This window comes from Anticarsia gemmatalis, chromosome Z, assembly GCF_050436995.1.
Source record: "Anticarsia gemmatalis isolate Benzon Research Colony breed Stoneville strain chromosome Z, ilAntGemm2 primary, whole genome shotgun sequence".
NCBI classification, from domain to species: Eukaryota; Metazoa; Arthropoda; class Insecta; order Lepidoptera; family Erebidae; genus Anticarsia; species Anticarsia gemmatalis.
In genome coordinates this window covers 21,201,870-21,226,219 of record NC_134776.1, presented here as the reverse complement: position 1 = coordinate 21,226,219, position 24,350 = coordinate 21,201,870, and the positions used below count along the sequence as shown (strand labels likewise).

The 24,350-nt window shown below is 34.5% G+C and overlaps 1 protein-coding gene across 1 annotated transcript in view; it reads right to left on the bottom strand.

The window, feature by feature from the left end:
- LOC142986197 (dipeptidase 1-like) overlaps positions 1 to 14,489 on the bottom strand; it is a 253,941-nt gene extending 239,452 nt beyond the window's left edge. The window contains exon 1 of the mRNA XM_076134534.1: positions 14,419 to 14,489. Coding sequence (XP_075990649.1) covers positions 14,419 to 14,452 — 34 coding nt within the window. The 5' untranslated portion in view covers positions 14,453 to 14,489. The remainder of the gene's footprint in view (positions 1 to 14,418) is intronic.
- Between the last annotated feature and the right edge of the window lie 9,861 nt (positions 14,490 to 24,350).

Below are 24,350 nucleotides of genomic sequence, written 5' to 3'. Positions count from 1 at the left end.
ATATAGTAAGAATATTATTTCTTTGAATATGTTTATTACTGTGGCATGTATTTTATATGTATTATTGGAAGAATGCAAAATATTTTTATCACTAACAGAAGGAACATAAAGCCGCTGGTTCAATTCCCAGATCAAGCAAGACAGGCAAGGCTAAAATTTCAAATAACTTCCCGAGTTTTCAATCTCCATTTTTTGTTTTTATAGAGAAAGCATTTTTAAAGATCCATCTTTCAGTTTATATTCAAGATAAAACCAACCACTGATAGCTGAGGTATTCTCAACAATGGCTGGAGAATGTCCTAGGATTTCCACACAAATCTAGGATACCTAAGAAAAGGATCTATAATTGGATTGTTGAAAACCATCGCAAATATAAAACAGATGGAAAATATTTCCTCGAGTTTTTTAAGATACTTCGGTTTGAAATAATTTTCTTTATTGTTAACTTCTTAGTAGTAATAATGAATGCAGGTAGAAATATTCTTTTTCCTGAAAACTGTTGAAAAATAAATTGTAGTGTGCAATAAGGTATTTTTATAGAATTGTTTCTACTTGGCAGAATAGTATAGGGTAACTGGAATAGTCTTATGTAATTTTAGTAAATAAGCTTTATTATGTAAAGTACTCTTCCCACATTATTAGCTAAGACAATAAGCATTTTATATTTGAAACGAAATATATATTTTCAACGGTGAATTCAAATAATCTCAAAAACTGTTTCCTTCAAACAGGTGCTACCAATATTCCGGTATACCAGTTACCGCATATATCAGTGACTCATAAGGAAGTTTATATTCAAGTTTTGTCTTATTTTGCACAAGATTATGATTGGAAGTTATAAAAAACTAGCTGAGCCGGCAAACGTTGCTTTGCCATATAAAAAAAAAATGTGTCACTTAGGTGTATGAAAAATAGATGTTGGCCGATTCTCAGACCTAATAAATATATAAATATGCTCACAAAATTTCATAAGAATCGGTCAAGCCGTTTTGGAGGATTATGGCAACGAAAACTGTGACGCAAGAATTTTATATTAGATGTGTTTTGGTTTTGGGCAATCTTTGTTAGCTTTGGCAGTTTAAATGCATTCGGTAACAAATGCAGTAGCGCGATTCTGTACAGTCGGTACTTTCGAGTATCGAGAATTTGAATGTTCTGCCGAAATAGTTTTTCGATGCCCGCTAGAGGCGCTGAACCGATTGTCATACAACATTTTTCGACAGCTAGCCGGTTGTCGAGTTTCGATAGTGGTAACAAATCGCAGTTTAGGGGGGGTTATCGCGTAAGCGACTATGCAGTACATTGTTTTTTACTTAGATTATAGTGATTAGCACGTTACGTCAAAGCAGCAATGTACTGAATAGTGATCATCATTTTGACTTACATTAGTTGTCAACTGAGATACATGATGAGCCCTCAGATCGAAAATATTTGTTCAACTACAAAATCCAAAACACAATAATCCAAAAAAACAAAGAAAACATTTGCAACAAAAAGTACCAATATATCAAAATTTTGTTAACAACAGCAAAAAAATATAACAAGCGGACATTTATTCTTACAAATCACGCCGTTACTCTCCGCAATGAGTGTTTTATTCGGATTTTACGGGGTTTTAATGATAAATCTCACTTCGTGCGGATGTGTGAGACAAATGTCTTTTTATTAGGTCTCTTTTTAACCCTGGATGAAAAGACTTACGGATTTTAGGTATGTTTGTGTATCTCTCACCTACTTATCTTCATCTTAATAGAGACTTGTATATGTAATCCTTGCCTTTGGTATGGTAGCCTTTAAGCGAATAGATCGATGTCAATAGTCGACCAGTAGTTCTGGTTCAGAAAATCATCTCAACTTTAGTGATAAATTATAGCAAATACCAATTTTAAGTGCGGTGTCCGAGGTTATTTCGGGTATATGAGAGAATTTCTTCTTCGTGCTACTAACTTGCAAAGATTCAACAAACTTAATACCTATTTTACAATCACTTTGACACTAGGTTGATCACTAACCAACCGACAAACAACAACAACAATCTGATAATGATAATTTATTTTATACAAAGGTATTTTCATCATCACCATCATCAAGTTATAAAATATCCAAATTCATACATCAACGAACAAAAAAGCAAACTTTTCTCTCCAACATATTAAACACAACACGCCTAATTACGGGTCTAAATTGAAAACATTAAAAAACTCATCAGCATTGTAATAAGTAGGATCCCATACCTGGCTTTATCGCTGATGCCGAATTTTATTCCAATTTAACCTGAAAAATCTTATGATGCCATATGTAGAGCCACCCCTGTAGGGTAAGGGCGCAAAAGGGCCCGCTAATTATTAAAAGGGCCTTTGAAACCGACTTTGACATGTTATGTATGTATAGGTATAATAATTATAACGTTCATATCTATAGAGAGTCAAACCAGTTGCGCTCGGTAAAGTTACCGTTGGTGAGGATAGAAAATGGATGGGTATCCATTATGTTCTATATGAGCTGGAAAAGCTGGCATAGACACTGGTTGTTGTCAATTAAAATGACTTAAGCTGAAAGACTAAAAGGCGTTAATTTCCGTATCCTATTACATAATGATAAAAATGTTTTTTCTGTTACCTACTGAACATGCACAGTATCTATAGACAGTAAAAGATTTTACTCTAAATATCTAATGGTAGAAGTCAGATGTATGAAAATTTGCCTTTACGGATTTAGGTACCGAGATTAGCATTTATTCCCGTTATAAGCTGATTCTATGTTCATGAATGAATGTAGTTTCAGTAGTGTGTTAACGTGTTAAGTGTGAAACAACTTTTTGGGTTCCGGTAAATTACTAAGTTGTTAGTGTTAGTGCTTTCGAAACAAAGATTTTTGCAGAGAAATTATAAATTACTATCTTAATGTCAGTGAAATCTTACTTGGATTTTTATAATACTACTAGTTTCTGCCAGCAATTTGACATTTTCTTGCATATAAAGTAAATCATAAATTATATACGTTTGTACATAATATCGCGCCTTTTCCCCATAGGCGTAGGCAGAGACCAAGGAACGCCATTTGGTACGATACTATCATAAATTATATGTATACCTAATTTCAATATTCTTTATCAGTTTTGACTTGATTGAGTAATAAACACACATCTAAAAATCCTAATTTCGCATTTCGCGTTCGTCGTTCATAAATTATGTGATTGTTTACAATTCATTCATCCGAATTCGTACAGATTTTTGCTACCTATACTAATAATAAATTCACACAGTCCAAAAATAGCACAGCCCCGCCTTCGCTTCGCTTTCGCCAGCGCTAACTCCCTTTGATATCAGCGAACAGCGATTTTGAAGGTAAAAACAAACGAAATACCGTACTTAATTTAAAAAGATGTATTGAATGGGGTGCGGGGAATGGACCCAATTTTCATCCCCTATTTGCATATTATACGACAAAACGGTCTAAATATAAATATATTATGGTTATGTAAAGATAAATAAATAACAGTTTGTGTTACTAAGATAATAATATAGGCTTGTGCTTCTAAACCAAAGCAATTTGATTTTTTTTAGTATTGCACATACGAGTATATATAGGTTTGCATGATTGTGGTTATCTAGCGAAGAAATCTTCGCCCGGCTTAAACAGTTATTTTTTCAAAAAACATTTACACATGAACGTTTCTCTTAGTACATCCTATCTTTAAAAAAAACCGCATACAAATTTGTTGTGTAGTTTTAAAGGTCACCTTTACGCAGCAGTGGAACATTAAATGGGTTGAATTCATTTTAATTTATTTTATTATCATACAGAAACATTGAAATAGACATTAAAGTAAACAAATCACATAACACTAATCCAGGTCTTTATGAAGTACCACAAATTGTTTATAATTGTCATTTTGGGACAATAACAAGCCACAATGGCCGCCCGTGAGCTAAACAACAATACTTTGAACCATATAATTGAACAATTCGAACCATTTTCAATAACACTACGCTAACATTAATGATCTGTTACCACAGTTAGCTATACTATTATTAAACTTATTGTTATTGAAACAACACGTAGCCTTTTTATAGAGCTATGTATTTTTTTTCAAATCTTTTAGCCTGTTATGCCTCACGGTGAGAAAGGAAAATATGAGATAACTCAAGTTCTGCCGTTTACAATATCAGTGCTATCACGTATCTCAGTTGACAACTGTATAAAAGCCAGAAACTGTACATTGTTTCCTCCCTTAGATTATAGTGACTATCACGTTACGTCAAAGCAGCAATGTACGTAAGCATGCGAACTGATATATGTATTTCAATAGAAATAACTAAAATTTTACGGTATATTGCCCGACCCGGGAATTGCACTCAAATTCTGAAAGAAATGTTATTCTACCCACTTCTGCAACACAGACAGGATCTAGCTCTTGATTTACAATCTATTGTTAAAAACTAGACAAAAAGCAATTAATCTATACTAATATTATCTATACTAATCTATACTAATATTATAAAGCTGAAGAGTTTGTTTGTTTGTTTGTTTCTTTGTTTGTTTGTTTGTTTGTTTGTTTAAACGCGCTAATCTCGGGAACTACTGGTCCGATTTGAAAAATTCTTTCAGTGTTAGATAGCCCATTTATCGAGGAAGGCTATATATCATCTATATAGGCTGTATATCATCACGCTACGACCAATAGGATCAGTGAAAAATGTTAAAAAACGGGGAAAATTATGATTCTCTTATGTGACGCAAGCGAAGTTGCGCGGGTCAGCTAGTGTGTAATAATAATTGTTCATTCAGATAGACAATGATACATATAAGAATAATAAATATTTATTTTTAATGCATTTTTAGTGGTACTGTTACGAAAATTCTAATATGTTTCCATCTAATTAATATTTATAGTTAGTATTGCTGCAGTTAATCTGTGATCCCATTCATTTTATAAATAAAAATAAGTATAGTTTAGGTAATAAATGTCGCATTCTTAGGGAGGCCTAAGACCAAGAGTCCACCACGCTAGCCCAAAACAGCTTGAATAATTAGCATCTTTTTAGACACTCTTTTTAAGAATCCCACTCGCAAGATTTTATAGGCGATGCTTTCTTGAACTTAAAAACAAATGATAATTATTTTTACAACACTACTAACACATACGCGACTTCGAAAAGTCAAGGTGTTGCCTGTGCCACAAACACTCGACAATTTACGTTGGTCTTCTTCTTATCGTATGGTTAGTGGTCAACCTAGTGTCAAAGTTGTTCAAGCCGCCCGAAGGCCTTTGACACGGCTTAACGACTGTTAACGTAGTAGATAACAACCGGGACCGACTTTTAACGTGCCCTCCGAAGCACGGAGACGCCCTGTTCAAATACCACTATGCGGTCACCCATCTATGAAATGACCGCGCCAAGGGTTGCTTAACCCACAGATCGTTTACCGATCGGTGAGCGCAACTGGCTATGGGCGCCTCTCGTTATTATTTACGTTGGTGTCATAAGCTTATAGTAAGAACGTATTTTTGCTCACGACAGTACCTTGGTTCCATCATGAATAAACAAAGTATAACGATATGACCGAGTTATGTAAATATTCAAATGTTTTATGCACTAAACATATAGATACCTTTTTGTTTGGATATTGAATGAGTGATTTGTTCATTTCAAAACTAACTTTTGCCCGCATATTTTTGTACAATTTTTTAATGTGATAGATGAGTTATGCAACAAAAGTCACGTTTTACAGCTACATTTAGTTCCAGATTAAAATATTATTTCAGTGCCGTTAGTGGATTTAACAAACAAACTGTTCATAATAAACAAAGTAATAGAAATTAATTCACAACACAATTATTACAATCAACCAGAAAATCGAACCTTGTTATCGTGATCAGCAATTGCATGTAGTACCACTTAGGTAAAAGGACAGAAATAAGACTAGACTCGATCTTAAATAGATTTTTCTTTCTTAGCCTGTTTGTATGTCCCAACAACCAACTGCTGAGTAAAGGCCTCTTACCATCGTAAACAGAAAATACTTACTAAATATTCAAGAAATCTTTGCCACAAACATAGTCACAATCAAACTCCAACAAGCTTTCAATTCATAACCGTGACATTTCATAAGACGATCATAAACTATCAAATTGAATAGCCAAATTGGCAATATAGTTCACCCCTTCAATTATGGCCCAGCATGTGGTAGTTCAGTAGGTCAGATTCGAACCTGCGACCTCTAGTCGGTAGTATTGGCTATTGGCCCGCGATCGATGCCATTCGAGATGGGGATTATCAAAGTATTAAGGATATTCTATGGGGTTTAATTTAAGATGGGGTAAGTAATTATACGTATGTAGGTTCGTACGTTTGAAGTGTTTGAGACTTCGAAATTTATAAACTTTAGGTGACACTTATAAGCGTTAAAGGTAACTGAGGTTTTCTCTAGTTAATTGTGGTTTCTTTTAAACCTATTTTAGCTATTATCTTGATGACCATATAAATTACGATATTTTATAAAGATGGCTTATATTTGTTCCCGGTGTCTGTATGTTATTTGCTTTTGACTATGAAACGAAAGTGCTTTTTTTAAGATTTTTCATCAATGAGTTCGATGAATATAAACATCTTAAGTTATATTTATACATACAAATGCAAACTCTTGTCAAAAATGGAAAATGACCACACATATCTGTGTGCAAAAGCGTCAAATTTATTAAGCCTAAATAAAAATATAACTACATATCTTATGGAATACTTTAAAAGATAACTGCTGGTCTAGAATCAATTTAGTATTCCTTGGTTTCACAAACATCCAACTTTTTAGCTTAGCAGAAAACTTAATCTTTAACCGACTATCAGTAGAGATCAAAATCAAAAATATCAGATAAATATAGAGTAGGAGCAAAAAGAACAAGTCTTTTTTGATTGCGTATTTTTGAAAGATAAATACCGCTTTAAAATCCCTATAGTGTTTCTTGGATTTGGAAACATCCAAATTTCTTGCTTGGCAGAAAACTACAAAATAATATTTACCAAAATCGAACCTACATCTACAAAGATACCACTAGCACATTACCATAGTGACACAGATCAGATATCTCAAGCACGGTGCGTTCCGTTCGGCCGCGGGGTCAGTAGCACAAACTAACTCCTAATGGCAACTTCGTGATGCTAATGTACACGTAATATATGACTCAAGTTTGTGTACTGACACTGTTTATAGATCGGGATAGAATTATATTTTTTTTGTGCATAGAAAGTAGTAATTTCATTTATATATGTCGAGTTATATAGTTTGTAAAAGGTATACTACTGCAAGTTGTTGCTAAAAATTGTGGGAATTAACTAGGATATCAATAAGTAAAAGTGTCAAATTAATGTAGAGCAGGAGCAAAAGGAGCAAGTCTTTAATGTTTGCGTATTTTTGAAAGATAAATAGCGCTTTATAATCTCTAAGGAGTGTCTTAGTTTTGAAAACATCCAACTTTTTCTGCCTAACAGAAAGCTTAATCTCCAACCAACTATCAGTAAAGGTCAAAATTATATCCCCCAAAATCGAACCTACATCTACAAAGATACCACTAGCACATTACCATAGTGACACAGATCAGATATCTCAACCACGGTGCGTTCCGTTCGGCCGCGGGGTCAGTAGCACAAACTAACTCCTAATGGCAACTTCGTGATGCTAATGTACACGTAATATATGACTCAAGTTTGTGTACTGACACTGTTTATAGTTCGGGACAGAATAATATCTTTAGTAAAAAGGCATTTAGAAACATGTACCCGTTAAAACAATTGTTTGTCTTAAGAAATAGGGTATTGACAAAAATGTGTACTTAATATGAAATCAAAATCAAATCATTTATTCATTTAGGCTGACATTTAGAGTAGACAATGATACAGAGAGGGAATTTACCGCCAGTTTGGTAGGTAGGGCTAATGAGAAGAACTGGCAAGAAACTACTATCGCGCGATTCTGTGCAGTAGGTACCATCGAATATCGAAATTCTGACATTTAAAATGTACGGCCAAAATAGTTCCTGCAACACCCGTTAGAGGCGCTGAAATTTTTTTCATAAAATATCTCGCTAGCTCGCCGAAAGTCACTAAATCATTATTTCTATTCTATAAAGTGTTTTTGAAGTTTCTTCGGGAGTAGCAGTAGCACGATTTTTTACAGTCGGGACGATGTTTTATCGAGTATTGAGAGTATGACATCCATACTAATTATTATAAATGCGAAAGTAACTCTGTCTGTCTGTTACTCAATCACGCCTAACTACTGAACCAATTTGGTATGAAGATATTTTGATACCCGAGAAAGGACATAGGCTACTTTTTACCCCGGGAAAATGACCCGTTCCCATGGGAAAATTCAGGTGGTGGACGAAGTCGCGGGTAAAAGCTAGTTTAAAATATACTGCAAAAGTAGTTTTACGACACCTGCTAAAGACGCTAATCAGATTTTCGTACAACATTTTTTTAATAGTTACTCGTCTGTCAATTATTGGTCGTTGTAGAAAGTCTCCTCTTTGAGCTGATAAAAAACGTTTTCATATAAACTTTGAGGGTTTTTGTGTTAAATTCGTTATCAAGCCAGTTATAATCGATTTACTTTTCCAATGTAGTTAAACAGAAGAATGTGTGAATGTGGCTCAAAAGGTAAATATTGCGAATACTTTTTATATTTTTGAAAAGTATTTTTGGTTATATCGCTTTTCGTTTCTTTCGGATTATTTAATAGATAGAGTAGTTTTATTTTGTAATCGAGTAAAATAAATAATCTTGACATATTGTTAATTCCTACTATCAAAACTTTGGTAATGTACTTGCTAAATGACAAGTACAGATAAATATATGTATGTTTAATAAAGCACACACATGGTCAGTGTAACCCGCGCTGAAACGTAGGGGTATTCCGAGGTAAAATTCACCTTAATTCTTGTATTCTATTAATAAACATACAACGCGATGATTATAAGTCTCTTTACTTACAAAAATCTTGGGACAAAATATTCTAAAAATGGTGCTTTCAATCGCAGAAACATATTCAAATGGCTTCACTTCCCTCTCAAGTCAAAGGTGGCTCGTCTTTGTTGTATAGACAGCGTGCCTAAAGCTATTTGCTTGCTTCAAGACCCGGGTACGTCTTTATACGCCGACTGTCAAAGAAGAATGTTGAAATACAGGTCATTGACCTGTAGCGCAATTCTGTATAATCTGTACTGTCGAGTATCGAGAGTTTGACATTTAGAATGTACTGCCAAAATTGTTCCTGCGACGCCCGTCAGAGGCGCTGATAAGATTTTCATACAAAATTTCTCGATGACGGGTCGGTTTTCGGTAGTCAATAGTAGTAGAGAATCGAGCTACTGGAAAGTTATCTCGTATTTCAGTTGACAACTATGATAGCCAGTTATAATTAAAGAATTCGTTTTTAAGTGCATCGTGGAAAATATTTGATTGCAAAATTATGGTTTTATCCTTTTATTTTTGGTTTGTGACACCAAATGATTTTTCTAAGACTGCCATTGATATTTTGTAGCCTTATATTTTTTAACTTTAACTATATATTTAACAGCACCATTAACATTTTATCACTTAAAACGATTTCCAATTTCATCAAACATTATTTATCAACATCCTATATCAAAAGAAAACACAACATCACGCATATTCTAATCACTCCGATTCCATCCAAAAACCTCACCCTGTATTCAAATAGAGTCTGATACCTCACCCCTTATAAGAGTTATTTATATCCGTAAGTCATAAAAAAACATGGTTATCTCCTAGGCGATATTAAGGGGCCCAGACTGTCGGGCTTTAAATGAAGACATGAATTTTCATTTCAGCTAACGATACCTTAGCTAGGTCCGTAATAATTGAACTCTCGCTTTTTAAGGGTGAAACTAGAAATGTTTTTTAGGGTATATTTTTAACCCCTGGCGCAAAAAAAGGGGTGTTATGAGTTTGACGTGTCTGTCTGTCTGTAGCATCATAACTCTCAAACGGATGCAGTGATATAAAATTAGTTTTTTTTTTGTATTTAAGGTAACTTATGTGCGAGTGATTTAAGATATGTTTGATGAAAATCAAACATATACGTCAAAAATCTGTGGTGAAAGTGGGAAGATTAAACGAACGAAAATAAATATATATACTCGGATGGTGTCTGAAAGAGCTTCATATGATGAGAAAGTTGTTGGTGGAGAAATTAGAATGGCTTGAGTGGAATGGAATTAGAATAGGAGAACCTAACCTAACCAATCTATAAAAAAGTAAGGGGGCTTTTTAAATTTTTAATCTAAAGTTGTTTGTCTGATTTTTTTTTAACCTTTACTGTCCCACTGCATGGCAAGGGTCTCCTCTCAAACGAGAGGGAGGGGTTAGGCTTTGAGTCCAAAAGGCATGTATTTATATAACTAAGAATATAAAAGAAAAAGCGGTCATTGCCTGAAATTCTAATGATAAAATAGACCGTTCAAATATTTTACTTAAATAACATTGCATCTTTACTATATCCGGACGTAGTCGGGCCAGTTCACTAGTTTCAATATAAACATCAAAATGCCCGGTCTACTGCGTTACTATCGATAACAGTAATTAAAGCAAGTCTGATGCAATTATTCAATCAACCGTTAATTATTTGAAGCTGCAAGTTTGTCGAAACAGACTAATTAATGCGCAAGATTGCAGGCAAGACTCCTGTTGCAAGGACTTTAGTTCCGTCTTTAATCATATTCTAAATGTGGAAGGAACTCTCTCTGAAATGTACGTGAAGTATGAAGAACGAAGGATTTATTAGAGCTAGAATTTATTTTGACAAATCGGTTAAATATACCTACATAACAATTTGTGATTACAATAAGATCTTGCAAAATATTTCTGCATGAAAATCTGTGTTTGAGGAACGTTACTAAGGAAAGATTCTTGAAAATACGATAGTAAATCTATCAGTTGCAGTTTCATTGATTTGTTATAGAAATAATTTAAATTATTTGGCAAAACTTAACTATAACTCCGAGAAATATATTGACATTTTTTTAAACGAAATTGGCGGGTTCAATAGTATCCGTGATACAATATTGATTATGTTTCTTAAAATTATTTCAAAGGCAAAAAAAGGTTTTTACGTTTCAAATTACGAGTATATCATACGTCAAAATATTTCTGTGTTTATTTTGCTATCTAATAAACGCAAGGTACTTGCAGTTAAACATATGCCTCAAATTGACCCTTATATTTTTGTATAAGCAGGATTTCATCATGATGTTTCATTCACCGTTGGAACAAGAGATAATTATTTCTAATGCACACATAACTATGGAAAAGTCATTGTGTTAAAACACTTTTCAGTCGAAATACTTAACAAAAACAGCACGAAAAATACATTTTACACACCTAAAGTAGGATCAGCTAGTTATATTTCTAGCGTCTAGTTTCAATATCATACTGTCAGTAGCAGACTTGTTACCCTGATAGCAGACTGTATCTAACGGCCGATGTTACCCTTACTCCTTACGTCCTTATATTGTTGGGTATAAAAAGGCAACAGAATAGATGACAACGTAAAATTTAAATGACTTTGGTGTCGGTTTTAATAAAGTTTGTATACGATGTAGACAGGGTACTGCGGATAAGTGTGTAGTGTTTGAAAAAGGTATGGATATTATCTAATATATAAAATCCTCGCGTCACAGTTTTCGTTTCCATACTCCTCCGAAACGGCTTGACCGATTCTCATGAAATTTTGTGAGCAGATTGAGTAGGACTGAGAATCGGCCAACATCTATTTTTCATGTCCCTAAGTGACACTTTTTTTTAATTTTTATTGCAAAACAACGTTTGCCGGGTCAGCTAGTAATTTTATATAAGAAAAGTGGTAGATCTTCGGGTATGAAACTTTCTAATCAAAATTTATATAAAAATCGGTTTCGCGGTTCAGCTGTGATAGCGTATCAAATAGACATGTGCATATTAATGTGGATATCTTTGTACAAACATTTAAACCGTTTTTATAAATAAACTAAGTCCTCCACGGAATCTGCTAATAACCTTTATAACCTCTCAAGCGCCCGGCCACCGTGTCACGGTTGAATGTGCTACCACCGTCAAGCGTCCCGCCACCGTGGTACGGCAAAACGATCTTACATTAAAAAAACGTAGAAATTAAATGCTAAAACTATGTTTATCCCTTTCAAACATATTTGACATTGAAGCTGATGAAACGAGACGACGATCTAATGCACACACTTGAATAAGTGGTTGATATAGGCCAGAGAGCACCTTAAACAACATCTGACCCAACGACATGTTCCTTTATGACCAATATTGTAAATACTTTTTTTAACTAATTTTAAAGATTTGAGTATATTTTACAGTTGGATTTTAATGTCATTATTCATTAACTACACGATAAGACCTTCCGTCATATTATTTTTTATGCCTAAAAATATTTTTTAGACTTTCTTCAAACACATGCCTAAAGTACACAATATTCAGATTAAACCGACTATTGTACCACCACTATCAAATATTATTTGTGGCTTATTTTTTTAATATATAGCAAATTTTATGTAGATTTCAAATATATAAGGTATGACTAGGGTGTTAGTATCAAAATATGACGGAATCGGCGCTTAAACGCCAACCGCCAATTCAATTTCGCGCGCCATTTTTGGCCTGGACGCTTAACGGTATATTTGAATTTTGACGTGGGGCGCTCGAGAGGATAACGATTGAAAAAATATATACTCGTAATATGCGTTTCTTACCGCGTAAGCCGTGTGAGCTGCTATAAAGGAGGCTAGTGTTAACGTATATAAAAGTAACGACAATAATTTTACGTATTCATGATGTTAAAAAACATTAAAACAGCAATCGAGCTCAAAATCTCGAGCAAATTAAATAAATATGGTATAGAAATACTGTTCCCATACATCGTGAGTCAGAAATTAATTAAATCAAATTAATCACTTAATTATTAGGAAATGCGAATTTTCATGCCATTTTAACATGACAAATATTATTTTATCACTGATTCTGAAAAAAACACTAAGGAAAGATAGATATCTAAGAACCTTTATTTTTTAATTACATTTGAATAGTCATTTACCGTGAAAATTAAAAAGAACAAACATATTAACAAAGTTATTATCATTTTACATTTCCAAATAATCTAAAACAGCGTAATTTCTGTACGCATCAAGAATTCTCAAAACGAAATCAATCTACTACAGAAGAAATTTTCTAAAACATGAATTTACATTCACACTTTTTTAAGATAACAGAAAGTGGAATTATTTATAACTTTATATTATTATACATTGGTTGATAATTTAAATAACGATTTAATATCTGAAATAAGAATTTTTACGACAGCCTGTTGATCGGACCGTTGTTGCTTGGATTCTTACTTGTACTGAACACAAAGATATTTTTAAACACTGTCTTAAATATTACAGTACAAGGAATTTCTAAATATTACATATCTTTACTTTTTATTTTCACTAAATACTTGTAAATTTAACGCCATATTATATTTTTCTACCCGCAAGTTATCACAATAAATTCTTTACTAGAAGTTTTGATACTAAAACAAACTTTTCTGCAAATATTGTGACGAAGAAATTAATTATGACTTGTAAAAACAAGAGAGGTTAAAGGTTAAATATTTTTCACGTAGGTAAATAATATATAACTCTAAAAATCCTTTTAATTGATAAAAGGACGACAACGCACAGCCAAAAACCACTGAACAAACTTATAAATATTTTTTCATACCAAAAATAATAATCAAGAAATCATTTTTGAAAAATCAGGCGGCAATTACAGAATACGAACTCGCGGCTATCGTATTTTCATTATAAGATAAATGTCTTTCTTAAGAAATTCAAGTAAGACAAAAAATAGACACTAGACAGACCAAGATAAAACGTTAATTAATTAAACCAATTAAGATCTAGATTTGAAGAAAAACGACGAACTCTTAGACAAATCGTCTTTTGACAAAAATACACTGAATAGCTTCACAAAATGCCATAAAAAAATTGTACTTACGCAAAAATTGTCCTACATAAATAAAAAAAGGTCTAGAAATATTTTCTGTAGCGATACTATTCAAATTTTCCCCGCGTAAAAAGTTTGCAACAAGTTTTCAAACTGCACTTTTACATCGAAATCCGCTCACAAAATATTGAAAAATACACGCAAAAAATACGTTTTCAAGTAACCTCCAAAATTCCGCTACTGTAAACAATTTGGTTGTCACTTATCCGACCTAAGACGTTGGTTCGAATTTAGAAAAAAAATAGAAAAAAAAATATTTGACACTATAGCTGGCATGTGGGACGTTTATAGAGTGGTTTTTGTTTTATTTTCAAAAAAATATATATTTAAAAATAAGTTTTTAGTGACGTACCTTGTTCGATACGTCGATCCGCGTCCGAGGACATGGGTACGTCTGTCGCACACCGGTTGCGCGAGGTTACTGTCAACTGTTCTCGACTGGCTGATTTCGGCGGGATTCTCACGGACCTAGTGACGTGCCAGTCGATAAACTTGACCGTATGAACCATCGATAAGTCCTATCTGCGTCTTATTCTGTTGTTATCGGGATTTGCTTTTGTTAATCACCGTTAATTTTGCGCGTGGCTTCGATTGTTTGTTAATTTGTTGCAAAATATTAATTGGCAATTTGCAAGTGATAATTAGATTAGAATCACGCTTTGGCGGTGTTTAAACATATAATCCGAGTGCAAAAATGATAATTTCTGGAAAATTACTTTATAGACTCTAAAATTGAGATCTATGCATTCTTATACACGCTTTCTAAGACCCCTGACTCATTGCAACAGCAGAAAATCGGCTAAAACGAAAGAAACGGCCAAAAAAAAATTTCTAAGAAAGCCCTTCGTCCTAATTTCGATATCCTTTTGGCACCAAAACATGGTCTTCCATCCCTAGGCAGTACGCCTGCGCACAGCCGAATCCCGACGATCGCCCGGCGGAATAACCGCGTTGATTGATTCAGCAACTAGAGCAAGTTGAGCGCAGGTTAACACGTGCGTAAGCCGCCAACAGTTTAAGAACTACCCTCCCTCCCCCACTCTTTCGACAATAGACACAATGGGGGCGTTTAGAAAAAAATCACAGCTCAAGGTACACTGGGCGCCCTTATCTGGGCCCGCTTGTTTAAACGGTACGCCTAAGTTTCGCGCGCGGATTCCGCAAGCGGAATTTTTTTGCTTTTACTTTTTTCTTTTGTTTGGCCCAAGTTGCTCGTTTGACTTGATTTTTCACTGCTTTTTTTAATTTAAAATATTTTTATTGAGGCGTTTTTAGGTGAGCGATATCCTTGACGGTAGTAAAGGTAGGTGGACTCGTACCTTTTTGATTATTCACGCATCGGTTAACACGACTTGCCGCGAGCGCTTTTACTAATAGGTATTAGGGATTATTTGAAAACTTTAGAGGTATATGATTATTTTAATTAGTAATTTTCATTGGTTAACATTTTTCATTGAAAATGTATCTAATATAAAATTATCTTTGACTTCAAAAGATTTATATATCAATAAATATATTTTAATTTAGGCAAACACAGGAATTAATTTCAGGATTTTCAGCGAAAATACTAAAAGGGAATTTATTGAAACCGTATGAATTATGAATAGGGATGACTTTCGGCTGCTAATTAGACCTCTCTTAATTGAGAAAGAGGCTTCTATCGAATAAGGGCTCATGTGTACACACTCTACTGTTTCACATGCAAGAAATTTTACGAAGATAAATTCTGTTGGTTAAGCTAACCGACAGTTAACTAGGGGTGGTGCAACCGGCCGGTTATGCTACAAATATTATAAAATTCCGCTCTTTGTAAAAAAATCTAAGATATAGCCCCAGTCACCTTGAAACCTTCGTAGCAGATCCCCGGAACGCGTCGTGCGTAGCATCGTAGACCTTTCGTAGACAATCGTAGACGCGGTTACGCAATGTCATTGGGGGCAAGCCTACAATTCGCCGCCCACGGTTTTTCAGCTTTTTTTGTTTCGTACGATTTATGTTGGAGTAAGAGAGATGGATATAGTTATATGTGGTATTGTTTTCTGTTATTTTCGTAGCACTAGACTAGGTTTTAAACTTGTGGAGTGGGTATTGTTATGAAGTAATAGATTATTGTATTGTACTTTGACTTTTATATTCGAAACTTTTGGGTTTTTCAGACTTTTGGAATGTATTGTATTGTACAACAATAACGCTATTCGTTAGTTTGCCAATTTGTTTTTAGAGAGGGTTTGAGCGGAGATTTTTTTGAACGAATCTAATTTGATGAGAAATGAAATTATATATTTTATTGTTACATTTGAATAACGTTTTTACTGTTTTTTTATCTATGTATAGGCAAGTAGATTAACCTACATATTATTATCTGTATTGAGATAAAAGTATAAGGTTCGAGTGGAAATCAAACTCACAACACACATGCAGTAGCAGTACCGTGGCAGCGTCCACCAACATTGCACCATACGCTTATGCTTTTAAAATTAAATCCACTACTGTCCCACTGTTGGGCAAAAGTCTACTCCCGGATAAAAGGGAGAGTTAAGCTAGCACTTTTTCTTTTCCTTCTTCTTATCGTATGGTTAGTAGTCAACTAAGTGTGAAAGATGTTCAAACCGCCCAACGGACTTTGACGTACCTTGACGACTGTTATCTTAATTGACAAAAACCGGGACCGACATTATATGTGCCCTCCGCAGCACGGAGACGCCCAGTTCAAACACCACTATGCGGTCACCCATCTATAGAATGACCGCGCCATAGTATGCTTAACCCGCAGATCGTTTACTGACTGGTGAGCGCAAATGGGTATGGGCACCACGAGCTAGCACGGAGTCTTCTTCTCTACTCTACTAGTACTACGCTGGTTCGGGACTTGGCATTCCTTCAAGAACTGTGTTGAAAATCTCTCAGGCATAGTTCCAGCGCGATGTTTTGCTTTACCGTTAAAACTTTGCATTGACGTGTTGTCTTGGGTTCGAACCTTAGACCAGGCCGTTACAAACGTGAGAACTACGTCATAATCAAAGGAATCATAAGAATGTGACAATGTGTAGTGAGTGAGAGACTCCGATAAAATGACATGACTTAGTTCGCACGTTTGAAATGGCCCGAGTATAGTATAAAAGTTGCATTCTGAGACCACTTTCATTGTTTTATTTACACTGTAATGTTACTTAACTGGATGCCAGGGGATGGTTATAGTGAAAGCGGAATGCCCTGAGTAACTATTACGTATCTCAGTTGACTACTTGAAAGCCAATAACTGTACTTCGTTTTCTTCCTTAGATTATAGTGATTTACAAGTTACGTCAAAGAAACAATGTATTGCATAGTGACTACCAAGTTGACGTACACTGGTTGTCAACTGAGATACGTGATAAGCCCGCTGGACACTTTTGAAGAGGACTAGTCTTGCTGCCGATAGGGTGATTTGGAAGAAAAGAGTAAAGCAGAAGCAGTCTTTGCCCAGCCATGGGACATTCAACAAGGCAAAAGACTTTGACCGCCCCCGATTCGCAATGGTTAACCATTGCGAATCGGGGGCGGTCAAAGTCTGACAAGGTAATAATAGTGGCATGGTAACCTTAAGGTTACCATGCCACTATTATTACCTTGGGAGGTCGTTGGTTCGATTCACACGGAACAATTATTTGTGCGATCCATAAATAATTGTTTCCCGTCTTATTATGCATCATTAGTTTGTATGTTTTTAAAAGTCCCCGCGACACAAAAGCAATTCTTAGTGCGGAATTTGTCTTTTGAAAAAAAAAGAAAATTAATAATTAACTTTAATTGACGTTCCAATATACTGATTGGAAGCAAGAATGATGTTCACCGTTCATATTGACATACACACACATTTAAACCACAGTTACAAACTGAAGCAATACATCGCTGGTTAAATATTGAAACTTAACGGAATTGTTTCATGTAAATTCACAAACATTGTTCGTTTCAATTTGTCAATTACAAGCAATCACACGCGGTTTCACTCGGGTAATCTACCTTAAATATTTACTGAGTGACTCTGCTTTAATTCTTATTTATTTATCTATTTTTAACCGATTTCAAAAATAGAGGTTCTAAGTTTGTGTGTTGTACGCTATTATAAAGACTTACTGATAAGTATTGGATACATCCTTTAGTTTTAGATTTCCTTTGAGGTCTCGGCTGTTCTCGAAGTCTTGAGTTCTATTCCCTGGCAAAATTTGTGATTAGGATATTTCCCAATAGTAGAATACCTTATACTGTGCAATTAGAAGGATCAAATATAAGCATGACCAACAGTTAATAGTTTTGTATGAGTATTGTGATTTTTAGTTGAACTAGCGTACCTTAATTTGATAGCCACTATGCAATACATTGCTGCTTTGATGTAACGTACTACTTGCCATCATCCTAGGAAAGAAACAATGTACAGAATAGTGGGTATCAGACGGTTGACAATTGAGATGTTCACAGGATTGCCTATCAGAGTCAGCTTAAGTGGTGTGGACTATTACTGTCGTCTCGTTCTTGCTAGCGGTGGAACTATATTGGCGGGCATATCTATGTTGGCAATTAAGCTACAAAAGCCTTAAATAAACCAACCAGAGAGTAAGTACTAACTTAATCACTGAAATCGAAAGGATCGAGTGTTATACTCGGACCATTTCAAACGTGCGAATTAAGTCATGCCATTTTATCGGCGTCTCTCGCTCGCACTTACACATTGACACATTCCTATGCTTATTTTGATTATAACGTAGATCCCACGTTTGTAACAGCCTAAGTATAGTTAGACGAATGCTATAGGGAATGATTTTAGCTACCTACAATCCATAATCCTGGATCGAGAATCACGGGATTACCTATCCGAGATAGCTTCTGTGGTAAGGCGTCCCGTTCTTAGCTGCGTTGGACAGTTTGTATTATCTATTTAGCTACAGCTTTAAATTACTTACTCTCTGTAAAGAACAGAGATAAATTACACTACAATCAAACTATAGCTAGTAAGGTGTAGTGAGGTCGTTGTAGATCGACTCACGATCTGTTTTGATCAGCTGTCGTCTGCTGTCGGCTGCACGCGACTCGCGCAGATATATTGTGTGGAGATGCGCTTTGTTCACTCGTGTGTTGCTTGTTCTACTGGACGGTAGAGGTCCTTGTTTAATTATAAAAGTGTTTTTTAATTTATTAGACTGATCATGAAGTCACGGGTTTGTTTCCCACGTTCTGTTCTGTAATAATTGGTCTTTTCTAACTTCTATTTCAATGTTTCTCAATACTTAGTAAGTTGAATTATACGGGATTGCCTATCCGAGATAACTTCTGTCGTGTGGCGTCCCGTTATTTTCTTACAAATATGTACAACTGAATATTTGGTAAGGCATTTATATTTTTTAATCTGGCTGTATTGACCTCAACTTACACAGAACGAAGCAACTATGATTATCATTTTAGAGAGTAAAGTAACACACTCAAAAATAACTGAAATTCAGGGAATTTACTACAAATTCGGTAAAGACGTACAATGTTCTTAATTCCCTTTAATAACGATTTAACGAACCGATAATGAGTTGGAAAGTCTCATAATTTGTAAAGTAAAACACGTAATATGCATAATCTCTCATTTTGTTTTGGAGTTAGCGACTGACAGACAACAAGAGGGGTCGGACCCTTTGCTAAGGGATCCGTGAAAACCACGCAGTCATAGACGCGCCTCTTAAGAACAATATACACTTGGTTTTACTGAAATAATTTAATAGGGACTGATCTCAGAAAAAAATAAATGTTTTTTTTCTAACAAAAAGCGTCTCTTTCTTCAATTTCTCTTGCGTTGCAGAGATTTTGATATACTTTCATTTGAAGAAAACAAAGTACATCCAGATCCATAATAACTGATTATAGAATGCATTATTATTTGTTTTGTGTACACAAACCAACTATCCTTACGACCTAATTCCACGACGCGACGCAGTCATAGTGATGTGACCACTAACCACTGCACAACTGCGATTGTTGTAAAGTTCGTAAAGTAAAAAACAAATAGCAAAAGGACTATAAACATAAAATAAGTTTGATTAATTATTATTTCTTGTAATAAAAATGAATCTATGGTTTCTACGGTATGCTTTTAGTTTCTTATAAAAATGTTGCGTAAAGAAATAATGAGCCCTTTAAATTACTAGCATAGCAATCGTTGTGAACCGGGATTATTATATCAAAAATCATCGTTGTTATTCTACAAATTCATGCGAGTCTATACTCACCCTTATAACGCATACCTATAGTTATATCACCGACATAAATTAAGCCAAATATGTGTTTGTAGGAAATGTACGGTTACAGTTTTTTACTGCCCTTTGTAGTAACAAGAAAGGACGAGATAAAATATAGACTATTTCACCGTGACCCTTGTAGCGTAATAAAAAGTATCACTGAAATCAAATTTGACAAAAAAGAATCAACATAAGAGCGAGTTTCACATTTTACAGATAAGTCTTGGATAAACTATCTCGGAGATAAAATGACAAGTTAGTGTATAAGTGTCAGATAACCTAACCAGTGGATAAGATTCCGGGAAAATGTATGATTAACGACGAAGTGTAAAATTTCACTTGATAAACTTTCAGGTCAGATAACTTCAGAAGCCACGAAACCGGAATAATAATGATTTTTATGTGTTTTGTAGTTTTATTAAACTTAATCTATTTAAACGTAGCTAATTTAGCTTAGCTTATTTAATATTTTTATTTTTCTCCTTTTGTGATATTTAAAAACAGTCTTTATACACGATGATTTCACTTCTGCTGTTATAATCATATCAGCCAATTACTTCTAAAACTTGCGTCTTTACTTTAACGCTTGTACAAAGCTATTACATTGTTCATATTTTTTACATGTTGATAATACTGCCATCTAGCGAGGGGAAAGTTCAACTATGAAAGCGTCATGATAGTGCTGCCATCTAGTTATTTGTTTATAAACTTTTTAGTAGTTAGAAAGTCAAGGTCAAGGATATGTATTGTAATAAATATTATTGCTTGAACATGCATGTTGCAAAGTTATTTTAATTCTGTGTTACTTCACACTCTAAAATTATAATTATGATTGCTTTGAATTTTAAGTTCATTAAATTATTGCTATTGTTAAACAAACAATTTGCAGTGATTGTAAAATTACTTAGAAATTGAAATACAGTTGTAATTTTACTATTTGCATTGTTACAAATGCTTTTCAAAACGTGACAGTTTATAATTAGTTTTGTCACAGGTGGTACAACAGTTTTGTATCAAAATAAGAAAAGCGCTTCTAAGCAATTTGTCAGACGCTTCAAGCTTATCAAGCGATCAAAAAACGTGATTACCTTTACACAACTTGTACGTGTCAAAAGCGCCTAAAAGTTTACTAGACACATCATCTTCTCGGAAATAATACCAGCTTTTGCAAAAGAAATTTTCTATTTTCTATCTATATGCCCACGTAAATAAGTTTTCCCTCACAATATCAAGCAAAACATAGCCACCTAAAGCCTTATGACTTATGAACCTTATTAGTTACTACACGGCATAACCGGTGTCGTTTTGCCCAGAGTGCACGGTGGTTCCCCACAGTCCCCCCCACTCCGTCCCCCCTCTACCGGACAGAACTCATTGCACACTCTTTGTCATTGTCTAGAGCAGCTCATAAAGGTACTAAGCATGACATATTGGTGCAGACGGCTACTGTAACTAGTTTTTACATATACGGTTATATGAGGCAGTAATGCTTTTTTCACGTTTGATGGAAGTTGGCTCTTGTCCTATTATGGTACGTACTTTTTGTGTATGACTTAAAAATGTGGTTTAAAAAAATACTGGAAAAATGTAAAGAATAACTTTAATTGTGCACATTAGTTACAGAACTAAATTCAGTGTATTAAAAGAGGTCTCAGGATCCACTCTCACGCAAAATAATGTGTTTAGAAACAGTTCCTTTGGTTCTAGATACATTTTTTGTTCGTTGTTTGTAAAAGAGAACACGCCTGTGTTAATTTTTATAGGAAATACATTTTTTTTATTTTTTTACTCCAAATTATGTATTATGTTCATAATCATAGCAAGGAAGTTAATACGAAAATTCGGGCTTTTTATCAGAAAAGAATCATATCGGCGACTTAAACAGTTAAAAACCAACTCCCGTCACCAAGTCGGGTCATAAGGTATACTGCAATTATTGTCTACCACAAGCACAAAACATTTCAAATGAAGTGAAGTTTAAATTGTAAACAAATAATTCTCAATCTCGAGCTTCAAAACCTTAAAACGAACGCACAAATATTTTTCTACAAAACACTCACCCATACGTTAACTGCAACATATCTTACAAACTCTTTGAACTGAAGCTTAACTAGTTGGAAACAAAGTTAGTGTATCAAATGTACCGTGAACACTCTGTATACTTAAACCACTTAGTGCGATGCAACTTATTGCGATTCACTCCTGTAAGTTAACGTGGAAACTTTCACCTTGATTTTATGGCTGTTTTGCTCGCTGAATGAAATGTAACTGCACTTCGAGATGGTTTAAATATTCACTTTGCCCGTATCTAGGTCTAACCGCGTCCAAATTTAAGGAGTAAGTTCCAACTACCATTGACTGTCGACCAATATTGTATCAAAATTTGATCAGTACCGCGTTTTTCTGCTACTATCGGCTACTGACAAATGGCTAGCTATAGAAAAAAAATGTTTGACAATCGATTCAGTACCTCTAGCGGGCGTCGTAGAAACTATTCTGGCAGTAACATTTTTTATGTCAAACTCTCGATACTCGACGATTACAACTGTAGAGAATCGTGCTACAGTGCAGTGCCCCTAACGTATTCTGCCAAATACTTTTTTAAAGGAATTTTAGCGTTAAAAGCACGTCATAAGTCGATATTTCATTGACTACAATATTATGTGCACACAGAGTTAAGGATATAAATGTTTGTATATTTAATATTATCTACGCATAAACCCATCAAATACCTCCTACAAATAAACCTACACTTAGAACTGTAGTCTCGAACTTTAAAACTTTTGCAGGAAACTTTAAAACTTTTCCTTACATCTTCGATCATCCATCATACTCGTACAATTTTCACTTAACAATATTTTTCTCAGACAGTCATTCCTGAAGACCCAAGAAAATATTAGTTTATTATTTTACTTAAGCATATTGGCCAGCGTGGTGGACTCAAGGCCTAACCCCTCCCTCCCAGGGGAGGAGACCCTTGCCCAGCAGTGGCACATTAATGGGTTAAATATATTTATTTATTATTTAAATTAGGTCTTGATCCGAATCTAAATTCAGTGTCTCAAAAGACGTCTAAGGTTTCATGACTGACTCTTTCATGATTCATTTACTTCCTACGATTCACAAACAGAAATTGATTGTCTAAAGAATAATGGTGATTTTACTTTTTAACGACATAAAATTATTGGTGAATTCTATGATTACGTCTTGATGGTTAGCCCCTAATCATTCTAGCACCAAGTAATTTTCTAAAGTACTTTTTTTAGCTTTTGAGAGCAAAGTCCCCAACCCGCACTTGGCCATTGACACTTATTTACGTGATGCTGGAACATACAGACAGACAAAAAATTCTAAATGGCAGATTCGGTATCTGTAGCCGTTACATAACACCCCCGTAGCTTTTTCTGAACATATTCATTATACATAATTGACCTCTCCTCAAATTTATTATCTATATAGATTTAATTCTAGTATACCAAAACTAAACTAAAATAAACCACAGTAACTCCATTCACTCAATCCAGATACTCAATAAGTGAACGTCAAAGTTCGTGAACAAGAATTGTGCGAAGAATCCACAAGATTTTTGTACAGAACTCGACCATACTCGTGAAATATGTTTGAAATACCAACTGTCTCTTCAAATAGGGTTCGTGAAAACTTCAAAGCGGTTGTTGACTCCATATATTTTGAGTATTAGAGACTTACAGATTTTTGTTTTGGATGGTTGAGGCTGGAGTAAAATAGATTATCTTATCGTTATGTCCAGGGTGGAACAGTATAGACTATGGGCAAGCACAGTTTAATAAGATGGTAAATTCAGGACATTTAAAGAAGACTTCTGGTCAATCTGCATATTTTTAATACAATACTTAAACAATGAGTTCGAAAAAGGTAGTTAACTCAATACTAAAATGAAATGATGTTACATTTCATAAATGTTACAATCGATTGCCTAGATTTTCTTCTCCCAAATTATTGCTTATTATTGGATAATATTCTCATCAGATTTAATCTCAGATTTAAT